The sequence below is a fragment of the Culex pipiens genome, chromosome 1, assembly GCF_016801865.2.
Source record: "Culex pipiens pallens isolate TS chromosome 1, TS_CPP_V2, whole genome shotgun sequence".
Lineage (NCBI taxonomy): Eukaryota > Metazoa > Arthropoda > Insecta > Diptera > Culicidae > Culex > Culex pipiens.
In genome coordinates, this window is record NC_068937.1 from 120466588 (window position 1) to 120483166 (window position 16579).

At 44.5% G+C, this 16579-nt stretch overlaps 3 protein-coding genes across 6 annotated transcripts; 1 reads left to right on the top strand and 2 right to left on the bottom strand.

The window, feature by feature from the left end:
* Window positions 1-910: 910 nt before the first annotated feature.
* Window positions 911-3541, bottom strand: LOC120427394 (uncharacterized). The gene is made up of 2 exons (XM_039592244.2): window positions 2206-3541; window positions 911-1433 (listed from the first exon to the last, which is right to left on the bottom strand). The coding sequence occupies exons 1-2, from the start codon at window positions 3434-3436 to the stop codon at window positions 994-996; spliced, it is 1671 nt and encodes a 556-aa protein (XP_039448178.1). The 5' UTR covers window positions 3437-3541; the 3' UTR covers window positions 911-993.
* On the top strand, window positions 1514-2115 carry LOC120427395 (uncharacterized). The gene is made up of 2 exons (XM_039592245.2): window positions 1514-1624; window positions 1681-2115. The coding sequence occupies exons 1-2, from the start codon at window positions 1609-1611 to the stop codon at window positions 2058-2060; spliced, it is 396 nt and encodes a 131-aa protein (XP_039448179.1). The 5' UTR covers window positions 1514-1608; the 3' UTR covers window positions 2061-2115.
* A 3593-nt stretch (window positions 3542-7134) lies between the features above and the next one.
* Window positions 7135-15888, bottom strand: LOC120427397 (DNA topoisomerase 1). 4 transcript variants are annotated; one of them, XM_039592250.2, is made up of 11 exons: window positions 15493-15888; window positions 13952-14193; window positions 13676-13891; window positions 13527-13616; window positions 13381-13467; window positions 12659-13322; window positions 12366-12454; window positions 8656-10036; window positions 8507-8587; window positions 8334-8437; window positions 7135-8269 (listed from the first exon to the last, which is right to left on the bottom strand). In XM_039592250.2, exons 1-11 carry the CDS (start codon window positions 15523-15525, stop codon window positions 8167-8169), a joined length of 3090 nt encoding a protein of 1029 aa, XP_039448184.1. In that variant the 5' UTR covers window positions 15526-15888; the 3' UTR covers window positions 7135-8166. The 4 variants fall into 4 exon arrangements, with proteins under 4 accessions (XP_039448184.1, XP_052565425.1, XP_039448185.1 ...); XM_052709465.1 differs by lacking the exon at window positions 13527-13616 and having other exon boundaries at window positions 13381-13424; window positions 13840-13891; XM_039592251.2 differs by lacking the exon at window positions 13527-13616.
* Between the last annotated feature and the right edge of the window lie 691 nt (window positions 15889-16579).

A 16579-nucleotide genomic window follows, 5' to 3' on the forward strand; every position in this document is an offset into this window, starting at 1 on the left:
GAAAGTATATCATTTTATGTAACAATCACGAAAAATCGATTGGTGACACTCTCATTTTTTGGCAAATGACGAAAAGGGCCCATTTTGTCCCATTCAACCACTTTTAATTTAATTTTCGTCAATATCTTGGAATGCCACAATTTCCGGGTTTCATAAAAAAAACGTTACTTAATCCACCTTTAAGTCCTCTCATTTATAGAGTGATTCCAACTCCCCTATAGTGTCCACATGGTTTATGGATATCCCCTAACGTGATCTCAGCACCTAAGAGGTCCTATAATAAAAAAAAAAAAACTGACTACCTACAGACTATTTGTCAAGATTAAACAGACACCGCCTTTGAGGAAAATGGCATCACTCTACACGGCTTTTTCATGGCGATCAGACCCGACCATTTGAGGTTATGTAAATTCAGACCATTTTTTAAACTGCTTATAATTTTAAATTGGTAAGTCAGATCTTGAAAATTCTTAATCCGCAAGAAAGGTAATTTCAGAACCTTTCTAAAAATATATAATATGGCAGGTTTCCATGCAAAAGCCACCCTTTTTGCAAATTGTGAAGTTTATATGCAGCAGTTTTTTAAGCATAACTTTTGATGTGCTTTACTAAATCTTATAAATTTCAATAGGGACTTATGGGACCCCAAGACGAATCGAATGAGGCCAATACGGTCAAAATCGGCTCAGCCAGTGACGAGATATTCCAGTGACATTGATTCGGTACACATGTCTACATACAGCCAAACACACAGACATTTGCTCAGCTGGTGATTCTGAGTCGATATGTAGGTCTAGGAGGTCTAACTATAAAGTTCATTTTTCGAGTGATTTTATAGCCTTTCTCTCAGTAAGGTGAGGGAGGCAAAACAGGAAGTGTCCACAGCTAAGAGAAAAATAAATGATTTAACTGAACAATTGCACCCGAAATGAATAGAAATACGATAGGAAAGTCTATATTTTCTCTTAAAATACTAGTATTATAACCACCACGTTACACGGTGTGCGTCACCTGATGCTCGTAGTGCATGACCCGACCGCCTCCCCGCACCGCCGGTCCCCGCTCGTCCACGTGACTCATGATCGAAACGGTACGCTTCACCGTTTGGTGTTCCTCGGGACTGCCTTGCTGCTCCTGCTCCGTCGGTTCCAGCAGCAGCTGGACCAGCTTTTGGGGTTTCCCAGCGCTGCTGTTTCTCAGCTTGGGCGAGGTCGGTTTCTTCTGCTCCTGGGAACTGTCGACCTTCTTCTTGCTGGGACGGTGAGTCTTTTTGGTTGGTTTGAGGACGGTTTCGGTGGCGGTTGGTTGGGTTGTGCTGGCCGCTGGCAGAACTCGGGCCGGAACTTGGCGGGACTCTGAAACGTACATACATTCCTCGTGTTTAACGCCGTCCGAGTCGGTGCAGGTGTAGCAGGTGAGGTCGTTCTTTTTACCTTTTGGGGACGGAAAAAGAGGACGTTAATTTAATAACTGTTGTAAAAATTAAGAGCAACTATTAAGAGATATTTGATTTATGAGTCACTTTCCATAGGTTTACTACGTTTTGCAGATATATAAGCGAGCAAAATCCAGTTCTGTGCAGTACAACATCCCACTCGGAGTTTAACAATGATCAAGATATACGGTAAGAATTTACACTAAGTATAAATTTGCCTTCCAATCTCAAACCACAATTTCCAGCTCAACTGGTCGTGCTTCTGTCGTTGCTGGCAATACTGGCCACCGGCCAGTCTCAGCACCAGTTCTCTCGCGGATCGTGCAAACGCGTGTCATGTCACGTGGAACCCAACTACGGCGATTACAGCGACTTCTTCGTCAAACATTGCCCAGATCCGTTCAATTTCAACGGATACTGTAGCTGCGATGATGGTCCCGGATATCAGGCGTACTACCACGAGTGCCCAACTGGAACGTTCTTCGATGGGTATTCCCAGCTGTGTCGCAACAATGAAGGTGACACGGAGGATGAGGGTTTTTCGACGGACAGGTTGAACTATTGCATTAATAACTGGCTAAACGATCGCAGCAAGACTCAAGTGAGGTTCGTTTGCAAAAAGTAGTTAAACTTGTCTAGCACTTTTATTTTCTAAATAAAGAATAAATGTATCAAAAGAACACTTCACTTTTTATAGCAACCGCCATTATGGCAGAGCAAACGTCAAAATCATACACTCTAAAATGAAATCTATCAAAACACACGCTCACCTTTCTTGCAATTGGACCAATCGCGACTCTCAAAGTCCGCCAGCACCTTGGCCACTTCGTCCGGGTTGTTCCGCAGAACGTACACCTCGTCACTTCCGTTGGCGGCCTGCTCTGGCTGCTGCTGGCGAATTTTCTCGCTGCTTCGACCTGCCGCCGCCGGGAAGAAGTGCGTGTAAAAGTCGTAGTACGTCGGATGTACAACATGCTCTGGGTTCTGCTGCTGAATCATCGGTGCCGATCGGGGACGTTCCTTGTTGGAGCGAGGGTCTACCGGTTGGTAGCGGTAGCCTCCACCGTTGGCCGTCGCCTTGGGGCTTCCGGGTTTGTGATGGACGACCGGTTTCTTGGTTGGTATGACCTTTGCCTTCTGCGGAGGATTGACCAGGATGTTTTCTTTGCGCTTGTTTGGCTTTGCAGGCCGTTGAGTCACCTCTTCACTGCCTTCTTGTTCTTCGTCGACATCGCGATCCTCCTCTTCGGACTCGCCTTCCGGTTCCTTTTCGTGATCTTTGCTGTTGTAGTTTTTCTGCTTTACATACGCAAACTTGTTGTGATGCGGAGAGGTCGCGTAAGAGCACGATTCCGACGTTGTATCCGTGACCGGATCGCGACACACGTGGCACACCATTCCATCTTGCTCGCGCGCCTTACAGTTCTTCGGATCCTTCGCCAGCTGTCGACTCTGCGCTTCCGATTCCTGCTTGATCCGTTCGTAATCATCCGAGGGGCCGAAATCAAACCGGTATTCATAACTGGCACCATCGTCACCCTTAGCATCATCCTGTTTCCGCTGTTCATCCCGATCTCGAAAATGTCGACTCACAAACTGTTCGTACCGATCGGCATAACCATCCACACTTCCACCGCTTTTCTCCTCCGAAGACCCATCCCGGTCGTCCTCGTCCTCTTCATCATCCCCCTCCTCCCCGGAAGTAGTCTTCCGCTTAATCCGTGCCACCCTAACCTCACTCGGATCGACGTAGGTCGACATGCGCGCAAACTTGGGCGTGGCCGCCACCAAATCCAAACTGCCCAGATTAAAGTCCGTCGGGAAGTACGTCTCGTGATCGCTGAACGACTTTTCGTACGAACCGCCGAAAAATTCCGTATCCTCGTCGCCGAAATCGAACGCCCGGAAGTCGAAATCGCCGCCGTTTGCCGAGGCGCCGATAATGATCGCGAACGCCACTAGCGCCGCCACTGGCGCGCACACAAACCACTGAATTGCCATTTTTGTAAGTTTATTGAATTGCACTAATGCAGCAGTGCCATGATTGAATATTCACGCCGGACTAGATCGATCAACGGCATCGATTGGCACTTTTATACGACGACATCAATCTTTTTTTGTTTTGTTTTGGGAGATTTAAACGATTGCAACGGAGGGAGAGGAAAGAAACCCTTTCTCTGAATGTGCGCCAGTGCAAGCACATTGATCGCGTGTGACTATATTCTCAGTGTTTTGTCGTTTGCCTATTGCTGATATTTAACCGTTGTGACGGAGCCATTTGGTATTGATTTATTTTTTAGTAAAATTATTATAGAAAATAAAATAAAAAAGTTTAAAAATTTAATTTACGACCATTGAATGAAAAAAAGTGTTTTAAAATGCATACACCTGTCCAGTTGTTCAGCCATCATCAGTTTCCAAAATATCTAAGTATCGACCAAATTTTTTTTTTTTTACGAAAAAACAAAGTTTTTTTCATTAAAAATCAAAATATTTTTAATTCAGCACAAACATGCTAAATATGAGTTTCAATGCAGAAAAATGCATTTTAGATTAATTTTAGTTGATGTAACTTCTATTTTCATTAAAATGTTGAAGTTTTGTGATAATATATTTTTTGGCCCCCCTGATAAAATTTTAAAATATTTGCAACGGCCTTATAAGTGTTATTGTGAAATAATTCAAAAATATCTTCAAATTCAAAAGTATGTTCAGTACTGTCAACTGGGACGAATTGGGACTGCAGTCTGAATAGGACAGCAGTTTACAATGCACTTAGACAAACGCTTGAAATTTAGAAACCGATGCACTATGTTTGTTGACCGTTGTCTGTTCTATCTGAAACCAATAAAAAAAACAAATATTGTGCTTTAACAAGGCTTAAAGCCCCGAAGAAGGTAGAACATTTTTTGCCTTCCTCACTGAGAAAAGGCTATAAAATCACTCGATAATTGAACTTCTGAATTACACCTCCTTGACGTATACAGAATCTCAGAATCATTTTCTGAGCAAATTTCTGTGCACGATTATCTCGGAATTGGTTGAACCGATTTTGGCCGGGTTAGCCTCATTCGGTCCGTTTTGGGGTCCCCTAAGACCCTATTACAAATTATGTAGTTTAGTGAAGTACAGTAGTTGTTCGGTAACTGGGCGTTGTTTAACTGGGCGCTCGATAACTGGGCCGTAGCCCATTTAAAAAGCAGACAAACGTCAAAAAACCAAAACAAACCAAAATGACCGAGAGGTTAATGGATGCAAAAATCATATTCAATAAATAAAAAAACTTTTTTCAAACTTTTGTTTAATTTCAAGTTACAATTAAAGAAATATGAAAAGTAAGAATTGTAAATAAATTTGAGTAACTTTTATTTTTATATTCCATCTGGAAAATATTATTCATCGGTGGTCCCCTCGTTATTTTTTGTTCTGCCCAGTTAACGAGCAACATTTGGTGACTGGGCTACGTTCTCAGCCCAGTTACCGAACAACTACTGTATTTCAAAAGTTTTGCTAAAGGAGCTATTAAACTATGGAAAACAAACAAACAAACTCGCACTTTTTAACAGTTTGCGTGTTTGCCGCAAACAAGTTTGCGAGTTTAGCAAACTGTCAAGCACGAAAAAGTGCGAGTTTGTTTGTTTGTTTGCGGTAGTGTAATAGCTCCTTAAGAAAAAGATTTTTGTAGATACAAAAAAGGGGAAAAATTGCAAAAGTTCAAGCTGATAATGTAGGTCGGATCTTCCACCGCAGTGCTTTTTGAGATGATTCTTCAAATTTCCAATAGGTGGCAGCAAAAAGTTTTTAAGTATATTTGGATTATTTAAGATTCATGTTTCAAAATATGGTTTTACAGCAATTTGATTTGAATTTTGATCAAACTTGGAACTATGTATTTACTTACGGTAACTACCCCATTTTTTTTTAAATTTCAATTTTCAACGAAACTATTTTGAAAGCAAATTTTTTTATTTGTTCACGGTTCGAACCTAGGGACTTGATAAAGTTTGCACTCGATTTTCCAAAGTTATCGAGAAATTTCAATCTGGTTAATCGAATCACGAAATTTTTATTTCTCTCAAAAATAGGGGTCATTAATCTAAAGTATGACCCCAAAAATGCTCCAAGGTTATTTGATTTTCTGTAATAGGGAACAGTTGGCCACAAACTGGCAATCCCAAATAAAATGATTAAAATTTTATAGAAAAGAATAAATTTTCAAAGCATTACTATATTGGTGTAACATGACCACCTGAACCTGAATTAGGGTCTCTGATCTAAATCATGACTCGAAACATGTTTTTCAAAACTTTTGACCCAATCAGCTCCATCTAACGGTGTCTCCCCATAGTTCCAAACTCCCTCACTTCAGTCTAGCAGCTTTTTCCGCTATTTTTCCAAGTACGAGTCTCTCAATTTTGTTTTGTTTTTGGTTTTTCTCCACCTGCTATTTAAGGAGGGGAAGGCAGTCACGTGGCGCGACACGGGAGCTGCAGATTCGAATTCAAATTTACCGCGCAATCCGCGCTGATCTTGTTGATCGACGGTGCGTAACATTGCCACCAGATTTGCGCGATTGGTTCGCGCTGCTTTTGTTGTTTTGCATAAACGGTGCCGTGTTATTTTTGTCTGCTCGTTTATGAGGTGTCAAGTGTTTTTCTAGCTTGTCTCTCTTGATTGTTACGCCCGGATCATTCATCATTCGACAGGGTTCGTTACGGGGCACCAGCGGTTATTACCTCAAATAAGTCGTTGAAACGGATTTGGCTTTTTCCCACCCGTCAGTGAGGCAATGGATCAATACAATGTGCAACAATGTCAGTTGGCAGTTCGACGACCCTTTTTCAGCGAGAAGAAATTATTCATTTTTTAATACAGATCAGGTGTTCAATAGTTTGATAAAGGAAGGATTTCGAAGAATTCGGTGAAATGAATACGCCTCAACAGTTTCATAATTTATAATTTTTCAATTTTTATTCGTGTTTTTTTTTTTAGTTCTTTTGTCTGACCAATCAATCAATGCATGGTTTAATGTCTGTCGCAAACTACAGATAGTTAACTTACCTTAATCATTTCATATGTGTTGTTTTGTGTTTATTTTTTAATTGTTTTTTTCATATCATTTTTTTCTGGTGAATTTCACCAGCTCTCGTCGCACCTCCCTTTCATAAAGAGAGTTGGACGATAATCTGCTACTTTTCTCCCCCTCGTAATAATTTGCATTCTTTTCAGTTGTGTTTATTTTTACTATCCACTAATAGTGTGTGAGTGTGTCTGTTTCTTCTTCTTTTTCTTGTGTGCTAGTGATTGGCTCTTCCTTTTTTTTTGTTTGCTGGAAGGCACTCACGCTTTATCGAACTAATCATGTTGCGTCTTGTCAGTTTTAAAAGTGTGTGTTTTCATTAAATTACCTTTTTCTTAACCCTAGTTGGTTTACTGCACTTTTAGTTTCTGATCGTGTGGCTTTTTCTGTATTTTCAATAGTATTTATCGGGAATATTTTTTAGTATTGACAAGGATTTATGACACACTTGTCGCAATTTTATTGTAAATATGAACTTTATTTTGTTTATTATTTCACCTTTTCTTACCTTCATTGCCACGTCGTTACGCTGCCTTCAATGTTATATTTTTTCGTGTTCTCCCCTTCACATTCGGCACAAATTTGATTCAATCATTACCTTCACACAAATCACTCTTAGTTTCGGCTCAAATTTCGTTACTTCTTTTTTTCACAAACCAACTCAAAACACGCGACAATCTTTTCTGGCTCAAACTTTTCTTGCTCTCCTCCTGCCCATTTATGTCTTCTTCGTCTTTCTTTAAGGAAACTTTAGTTTTTTTTTTATAATTATATATATCTTCAAATCACTCTCGGTAGCCGTGGATGTGGGTGTGGGTACAGCCCTTAACTACTAATTGCATACTACTTAAATGTCTAGGTTATTCATTTTGTAAAAGGGAAATTGATGGATGTGAGAGATGGGACTAAACAAGGCTTCGGAGGGTAATTTCTGCTAAGGAAAAAAAAAGGATTTTTTTTATTGTTCAACAGTCTGGATGATTTTTACCCTTCTTTTCATAAATAAATAACGATACGGTGCGCGTTGAATGTTTTGTTAGTTTAAATTTCTATATAAGTCGGTCAGTTCCGCGCATTCCCGCTGATGATTTTGGGAAATTCGGGAGCTCGCACGCACAAACAAAATGATGAATATCTAAAATATGTATAATTTTCTTTCGCTGGAAAACATTTCATAAGGACAAGTGTTAAAACAACCTTGCGGGTGCGCCAACGGCGCCCGCAAGAAACGGATAAAATAAATCTACTCAAAACTCTAGCTAAATCATAAAAGGCATGGGAATTGTCTTTTTCCCTTATTTCTGTGTCTGTGTTTGTTACCTTTTGTGGTGGATTTTCTTACAATCTGTGGTCGCAACGCGATTGGCTGTTGACGGATAGATATCTATGTACAGAGTTTACACAGCTTATTTAATCTATACTTTCAGCTTGATTAAGTGCCGCACACTTTCGAGAACCTCAATCGTGGGTTTGAGCGCTCAACAAAAAAAGAACACTCGGTTGCTTCTATAATCTGTAATATCTCCCTTCGATATTACGCCCCACTTCTTTTGAGTAATTAAAATTATTGCTACTACACACTGTATTTACGGCCAATAGCAGTTACGTGTCGACGCCGCCGTTCTCGTCCCACGATTTGTCCACGAGCAGCTTAAAACACATACGTTTCGTCGGCCATGTCGATGGCCCACCGGAACTTGTCACGTTGCGTTTTGTTAAAGATCTTCTCGATGGGGACGTCGAACTTTTTGCACCTGTAGAAACGGTTCAAAGTTAAAATCAATCCATTTTTTTTTGTTGCATATTAGTCCAACTCACCATGCCACCGAGATACGCGGATCCAGATAGTTGAGCTTGGACGTGCCGAGGGCGATCGTCTTGTTCTCGTCTCTGTCAGTCTCTTGCAGTTCGAGCTTCTTCAGCTGTAACGGACAATAAAATTAAGAGTTAGAAAATGTCGCTCGAAACGGCCACTCTCGCATCAAACCAACCTGATCCTTGAGTCGTTCCAGCTGCTTTTGCTTCTTGTCCCGGTCGACGGAACCCTTCACCGAGCCACCCCGCTTCATGTCCTGCGAGCAGAAAACAATAAACAAACATTAAAATCTCGTTCAACTTCACAAACTTGCTTCCACCCAACCTTCAGCTCGCGCTGGCACGTCTCGACGGCTTCCTTCTTCAAGCGGATCTTCTCCTTCAGGTTGGACATACTCTTGTCGTGCGTCTTGGGCACCGCCCGCTGATGGTTACACAGGATGGCGACGGCACGGTTCGCGCGGTTGTACGCCAGCATCTTCTCCGGCACGGTCATGTTCGGGTCCGTCAGCTCGGCCAGCTGGTTCTGCAGCGTGAAGGACGCGTTGAACGTACGGAACACCTTGGCGGTGAGTCCGTCCATCAGGTCGCGCAAATGCTCGTTCAGTACGGACGTGTTTAACCGGTCGAACAGATCGTCGCCGGGCTTTTTGTTCTCCTTGAAGAGTTCCAAGTTTTTGAACACTCGCTTCTCGACCTCGACCTCGTTGTAGTACCGGATGGAATCCTTACCGAGGAAGTCAAACACCACCACGTTTTCCTTGCCGTTGAGCTCTTTGTGCAGCTCGATGTGTTCGACGCGCAGCGAACAGCAACCGACGGTATCGGCCTGATCTTCGTCCTTTTCGTTACCCGCTCGAAGGGCTAGCTTATCGATAAAGTACAACGCCACGGCCCGTTGCCGGATGCGCATCTCCTTGCTCTTCCACTCGTCGCGGTACGTGTCGCGGATTTTGTCGATGTGCTTCAACAGCCGGCGGGCCGTTTCGTACTTTTGCCAATCCTTTTCGCCCTTCAGCTTCGAGCTCGGGTTCAACATGACGTACTTCACCTGACCCTGGACGTTCTCCGTCCACGAAGCCAACCACGACACCGTGTTGTCGTGGCGAACCTCCTTCCAGCGATGACCTTCCGGGGCCTTTGGGTAAACGCTGTCCTTTGCACAGTTGATGATGACATCTTCGGGCATGACACGACGCTTCACCAGCCCCATCTTGGGATGTTCACCGCGACCACGGAACAGTCCCGGCGGTTCAATCCTAAAGTTACCGATCTTTTCCTTGTGTCCGTCGATGTTACAAATGCCGTACTCCTTGGCCAACGCTTCGTTCTGCTCCTTCAGAGCCAGCTTCTCCTCCTTGGAGCGGTTCCGGTTCTTCTCGGACAGATCGGTAAAGTACGCGTGCATATACTTGAAGTTGCACTTTTTGAGATCCTTGATTTTCTCACGCTCCGAGGAGGTCATCGTTTTGCGCCAGTCTTTGAAGAAGTTGTCGTTGAACACGTCCTTCGAGGTGTACTCGTGCTCGATCATCCGCGCGTAGAAACCCGCCACCTCCTCCGTGTCCTGGGACAGCTTCATCACCTTGCCGTCGTACTCGAACTTGACGTTCTCTGGGAGGGGATCGTACGGTGGCGCAAACACCGGCCCCTTGTGCTCCAGGAAGTTCCACTTGACGCCATCTTCGCGCTTTTCCTCCTCCCACCTGCAAAATAGAAGATTCCTCGGGTTAGTTTCCAGAAGCCAAAGGCGTTTTTTGATCGGTTCTCGATCAATTTACAAATGATGAAATTTACAAATGCTTTAAATTGTTCATGTGCACGTCCTTTACTTAAAAAAAAGACTTTCTACTTTAAAAATATGTTTTTTTTTTCAGACAGATCGAAATGGCAATATTTTTTTTAGCAATTTCTCATGCAACTTCCAACATTAGCATAAAAGCTTTACTATCGAATCAATTCCATTTTTTAAATGCAGATAATATGCAAGCTAAATGAGCACTTGCCGTAAACCGACAGGAAGATGCATGAAATTGGCTTTCCTAGCAAGTATGTGAACTTCAAGTACCTAGAATGAAGTTATCAAACATATCTCTCTTTTCTCATTTCATGGCACTCTTCAAAATCCAATGTCGAGTCTTATTATCAATCAAATTGCAGCATTTTCTCCGTTTGAAACCATTTGCATATGAACCCAAAGTGATCCCATGAGAATGTGTACCGTGTCCATTCGGGCGACATGGCCGGCCCACCTGAGCCTCCCGATCTTCGCCTGGCTGGCGATGGTCGGTTCTCCAAGAAACGCGTGCAGTTCATGGTTGCACTCGATCCGATGTGAGGGACTTCCGTAATCCGAAGTAGGCACGATTCCCAGCAAAAAATACGAGTCCGGATATCTTAGCTAGTGTTGTTGTCGGCGGTTACCAGCGATCCCAAGTACACGAACTCGCTCACCTCCTCCAGCTCATCACCATCCACAGTTAGAGGGGTGCGACTTGGGGGGCCGACGTCCTTCGAGGCCCTTCCTCTCATGTACTTCGTCTTCGTCGTATTCATGCCAAGTCCTGCACGTCTGTCACCGCCTCCATGTTCCTTGCTAAGCAAGCAACTGGTAGGACTTGTTCAAAATCGTGCCACTCGTTTCGATGCCCGCCCTTCGAATAATGCCTTCAAGGGCGATAAGGATAAGCCATCACCTTGCCGCAGCCCTCGGCGTGATCCAAAGGGTTCCGCTAAATCCCCCGAAACACGCACGTGACAACATCACACCATCCAAGGTAGCCTCGATCAGTCGAGTCAGTTGATCCGGAAATCCGTTCTCGTGCATGATCTGTCATAGCTGCTCGCGGTCGACTGTATCATAGGCCGCGAGATCACAGTGAAGCGCCCTCGCCAGTTTCTGTCCTCCATATTTTAAGAGCTCACCAGGTAACCGAACCTTGCCGGCAGCTATGTCATTCTTCAGCTTCCTGATCTCCCTCTTCACCGTCTGCAGATCAGGTGCTGGGAACTGTTCATCAGCAGCGGGCGTTCCAAGGTTGACTCCATCGACGACTCCGTTCGCTTCATCGCCGTTGAAGTGCTTGTTGAAGTACTGCTTCCAGCTGTCCAACACCTCGCTGTTGTTCACGTTATGTCTGCGTTTTTTTTTTTTTTATTTTAAAAGATACGAAACATAACGGAGAAAAAAAGTTCTAAAAACTGCCAAACTTTCAAGGGAAATAGAAGTGTACGAAAATCTCTTTTCTTGTGCAGAGTACCGTAAAGTTTCTTTTTCGCAAATTAACTTTTTTTTTTGGATAAAACTCTGATTTTTGAAAATTTATGATGTTGCCCTATGTTGAATACATTTTGCAAAACTATTTGTTGCACAGAAAATAAATAGAAATTTGTAATAGTTTGTAATAGCAGCATTTCCATCTAAATTTAAAAATGTAAACCATTGACATTCCTAAATCTGACCTAATTTTCTTCCGACTTCCCACCTGGTCAGCTGTCACTTTTGTTCGGAACAAACTAATCACGACCATGAGCGGGTGCTGCTGCTGCTGTAAGCACTCAGCCGCCAAAACTGGGAACTTTCGCCGGTGAAAGCAACACTTCCATGTGATACGAACAGCCGCCGCACCGGTGGCCGTCCACATATTACACACAAATTACGTAACAAACTCGTTAAAATACTGCAAAAGTTACACTTTCCCCCGAATCAGGCATCGCATGCAAATATCGCTGCCATGATGTGAAAAGACAAAAACATTTCGCCGAAACGACGATTGACGTCTACTTCTGTCACCTGTCAAACGCGCGTCTCGACTGACAGCATTGCTGTCAGTTTTTGCACCGCAGCGCCAATCGGCGCAACGGTGGCGAGCACCGGAACTAAACCTGAAATATCCACGCGCAGACTCCTCTAGGAAGAGTAATGCGTGCTGAGAATGTTTGAAAGCCGGCCGGAAGCCGGCGTCCCCCAACTGTTACGGGTTTCACAGTCTTATATCATCGACCCTGGGAGGGTTGGGTTGATCATACACGTACCATTTCCAGACCTCCTGTTCCTCCTCCTGTTTCTTCTTGCGTCCTCCCTTGGTGGGGCTGGCCGTCTCCTGCTTTACCTCAGTCTTGACCTGTTATTTAAAGTGCCACGAGTGGCGAAAAAGGAGAAAGAATGCGTACCGTGAGAGATCGTTCGCGCACCTTGGTTTCTTATTATTAGCATACAAAACGCACACATGTGACCGTGTTCTGACACTGACTGCGTGCGTAAGTGTACGTGTGTGCGTTTGCAAGCATCAGAACGTAAACAACAAAACGGAACGTGGTTCATTCACCTTTGTTTTGTTTTCCTTCTTCACGGCAGCCGGTGCTGGTTTCGGTTTGGCTTTTTTGGCTTTCTTCTTGGCCGCGCCGTAGTCGTCGCTCTCGTCCTCCTCTTCCTCTTCCGATTCGTACGCACGCTTCTTCTTCTTGTCCTTCTTCTCGGTCTTGACCTTCTTCTTGGTGCTTCCGCCGTCAAAGTCCTCGTCGTCTTCCTTCTTCTTGCGCTTGGACAGCGGGACGTCGTCCTCGGATTCCGACTCCTGCTTGACCGCGGGCTGGGATGCCTCGAACGTTTCCTCCGGAGCCTCCTCCTTGATCACGAACGGAGTCTCGTCGGCCCGGAACTGGGACAGCGAGTAGTTGCACGAGCTGGCCTGCGACAGCTCCAGAGGATCCTCCTTGAATTCGCGAACATCCTGGGATGATTCGTTGCTGTAGTTTCCGTTGCGTACAGGTTCTGGCTCCTGTACTGGCGGCGCCGGCTCCGGCTGTGCCTCAACCGGTGCTTCTGGTTCTTCCTTTATCGGAGCAGGTTCCTCCTTGATTTTGTCCTTGCGGTCGCGATCCCTGTCCTTGGACGAGTGCTTATCGCTGCGATCGCGATCCTTGCGGTCTTTATCTTTGCTGCTGGAATGTCTGTCCTTATCCTTGCTACTGCTGCTGCTAGATTTGTCCCTAAAATGATCGAACATCGTTAGCCTCGCACTAAGCAATAAGGATAAAGAATTCTCACTTGGACGACGACGACGACGAACTGCTCTTGTGCTTGTCCTTATCCCGGTCGCGGTCCTTGTCCTTGCTGCTGCTGCTGGATTTGTCCCTGAAATTACCGAAAAAAATTACGACCTGTTGCAACAACATTCAAAACTCTGAACTCACTTCGACGATGACGAAGAGCTGCTCTTATGCTTGTCCTTATCCCGGTCCCGGTCCTTGTCTTTGCTGCTGCTGCTGCTGCTGGATTTGTCCCTGCAATCAAACGAACCGTTACAACTCTGACTCTAAAGATCAGCCCAAAACTGTCTCACTTGGACGACGACGAACTGCTCTTGTGCTTGTCCTTGTCCCGGTCGCGATCCTTGTCCTTGCTACTGCTGCTGCTGGACTTGTCCTTGTCGCGATCCTTCCGATCCTTGTCCTTCTCCCGGTCACGGTCCTTGTCGCTTTTGGAGCTCTTGTGCGAGCTGCTGTGCCGATCGCGGTCCTTGTCCTTGCTGCTACTGCTGCTGGATTTGTCCTTGTCCCTAAAATTTTAGTAGTCAATCAAAAAAAGAACTTCCAAGCATCGGCCGGGGGGGACTCACTTGGACGAGGACGAGCTGCTGCTCTTGTGCTTGTCGCGGTCCTTGTCGCGGTGCTTGTCCTTCTCGCGATCCCGGTCCTTGTCGCGGTGTTTGTCCTTGCTGGAGCTTTTGTGGCTCTTGTGGCGATCTTCGCCACTGCCACCCCCGCCACCACCGCCGGAGGAGCCGCCGCCACCAGAATGACCGTTGCTTACGCCGTTCGGCCGGTCACCGGACGACCCGTTCGTTGGTTTCGCCGAGTCCTGTAGGGAGAATGGGGCAGATACATTTAAGTGCAAATTGTTACGTTTGACACTAGTTTTAAAATGCTAAATTTCAGATTTCATCAAGTAGTCGCATCATAAAATGTTCAAAAATATATTGTTGCAGAACTGAGTGTTACACAAACTTTACTTGAAGGATGATGACAAAAAGCGTGAGCAGGACTCACTAAGTGTGCATAGTTGTTTCTTGGGTTTAGTGTAAATCGGAAAATATGATGGAAAAAAGACTGAATTCTTGAACAACCAAACAAACTAAAACGTCACCTAATTAGTTGATTGCTTGGTTTATGCACACTACGACCAGCTGGATAACACCAGTTTGTCAATCTTGCTAATTGACTGAAATTTGAACGACAGTCTTTTCGATAAACAAAAGTTTTCTAAAAATTAAAATATATTTAAAAAATGTTATTTTTTTACTTTTGTAAATGTTATTGCATTCCCGTCATGCGATAATTGTTTACAGCAAAACATCGTAACGACCACTGCGAAACCGAAGGTAAAATAATAATGCATCATACCCTAGCTTGCTACGACAACTCAACACTACCCTACACCAAACCAGGGACTTTGTCGAATCGAATCAAAGCAGTCGCTTTCTATACCGACGACCAAACGACCGAGCCAGCACTTGTGAAAAAAATCGAAAAACTCTGCCGTTCACTTCGCCACCAGCAAGCAAGCAAAGGCAAAGAGAGAAACGGGCTAAATATAACAGACACATTGCGAACGAAACGTAAAAATCATCATCCATCGCAGGCTCGGCTGCAGCGCAAAGTATAATATAACTGAACACGACGACGACGACGACTACGGGGCGGACTCTGACTCTGGCGAAGGGAGAGCAAGCAAGCCACTGGAAGCACTGAACTCTGGCGTTGCCTGCCTGGAGCTTCACAAAGAGCCACGAACATGGGAGCAAAGTGTGCGAGGCGAAATTTTTCTAAGTGCCAGAAAAATCGGGGACTTGTAATTTTTTTCCGACCTCCAGGGTCAAAAATCGACCCCGGCCCATCCGGTGCAGTTTTGCGAGAAACGGATTTTGGTGCCGGTCCGGCCCCGCTACGATGCCCCAAACGCGAGTTATTAATTTTCAAAGTTTTCCGACGACGTGGGACTTAGTCTCCGGACGCCATTTTCTCTTTATGCACGACGACGGCCAAGGAGGTTGGAAATTTTGCTAAGTCCCAACCATGGCCTACTGACGTGAAGGGGAAGGAGAGAAAAAATTCTAGAATTTTCGGGTGTTAAAAGATCCGACGGTGAACCGTCACTAACCTGCGGGTTGGCCACTTCCGTCTCGACGCTCATGGCGTGGCGTGCTGTTCCCCTCGCGGTGCCACAGGAAATTCAGAAAATGTGACTTGGTCTGGTGGTTGCCAACACGGGAAAGAAGAAAAATTTGCTAAGTCCAGGCACAAAACACACACGCGCTCGCGGTCGAGATTTTCAACCAAAAGTTATGATTTTACAATCACACGCACTCGACCTCCGCTCGGAAACAAACTCTACATTTGCACGCAATGTAGACAAATTGCACTTTGGATTTAGGATGTTAATAATTGAGGAAATTTTTAGTTAAACTTTTCTTCCGGACGAACACACCACCGAACCGAACCGAACAGCAGCACACAGAAAAGCCAACCGCGACACTGTACGGCCGAGACTTGACTGAACCGCAACGAAAAGAGAAAGACGATCGGTGCTGTCAGCAGGGCTGCTTGCCGGCTGTCATAAGCAGAGACCCGAACCACCGCGCGATGCTGTCACCTTTCGGCAGCAGGTGATGTGTGATGTGGGCGCGATACACTCAAAGTCAAAAGAGTTCACTCAAAGTAAAAAGTATCCTTTTTTCAAGTTCACCCGTCGTCACCCTTTAAAAGGGTATCGAAAATGTACTGAATTTGACATACCCTTTTAAAAGGGTGACGCCGGGTGAACTTTAAAAAAGGATAGAAAGTATCCTTTTTGAGGATTGAAAGTACCCTTTTGAGGGATACTTCTGACTTTGAGTGTTGGTTTTCATTTTCGAACAGCAGAACAAAGGAAAGGGAACGGGTTCAAGTGCGTAAACTGCTACACTGAAAGAAAAGCACATAGTAATATCACATGTTTTACACATGAATTTGCCCCATACGACTTGGCATGTGAATGTAACGTGAAAATCCCTTGAAAAAAATCTATCGCACGAACCGGCAAATCCAAATGCAAAACACGTTAATTTGACGTGAAAGCTCACATGACTTTGGAATGATATGCAAAAGAATTTTAAATGATTTTGTAGTATAAATGGGATGGTTTTCCAGTGAAAATCATGAGTTCTGAAAGTGCATGTATAGTTTTCTGCATATTGAAATAGATTTTT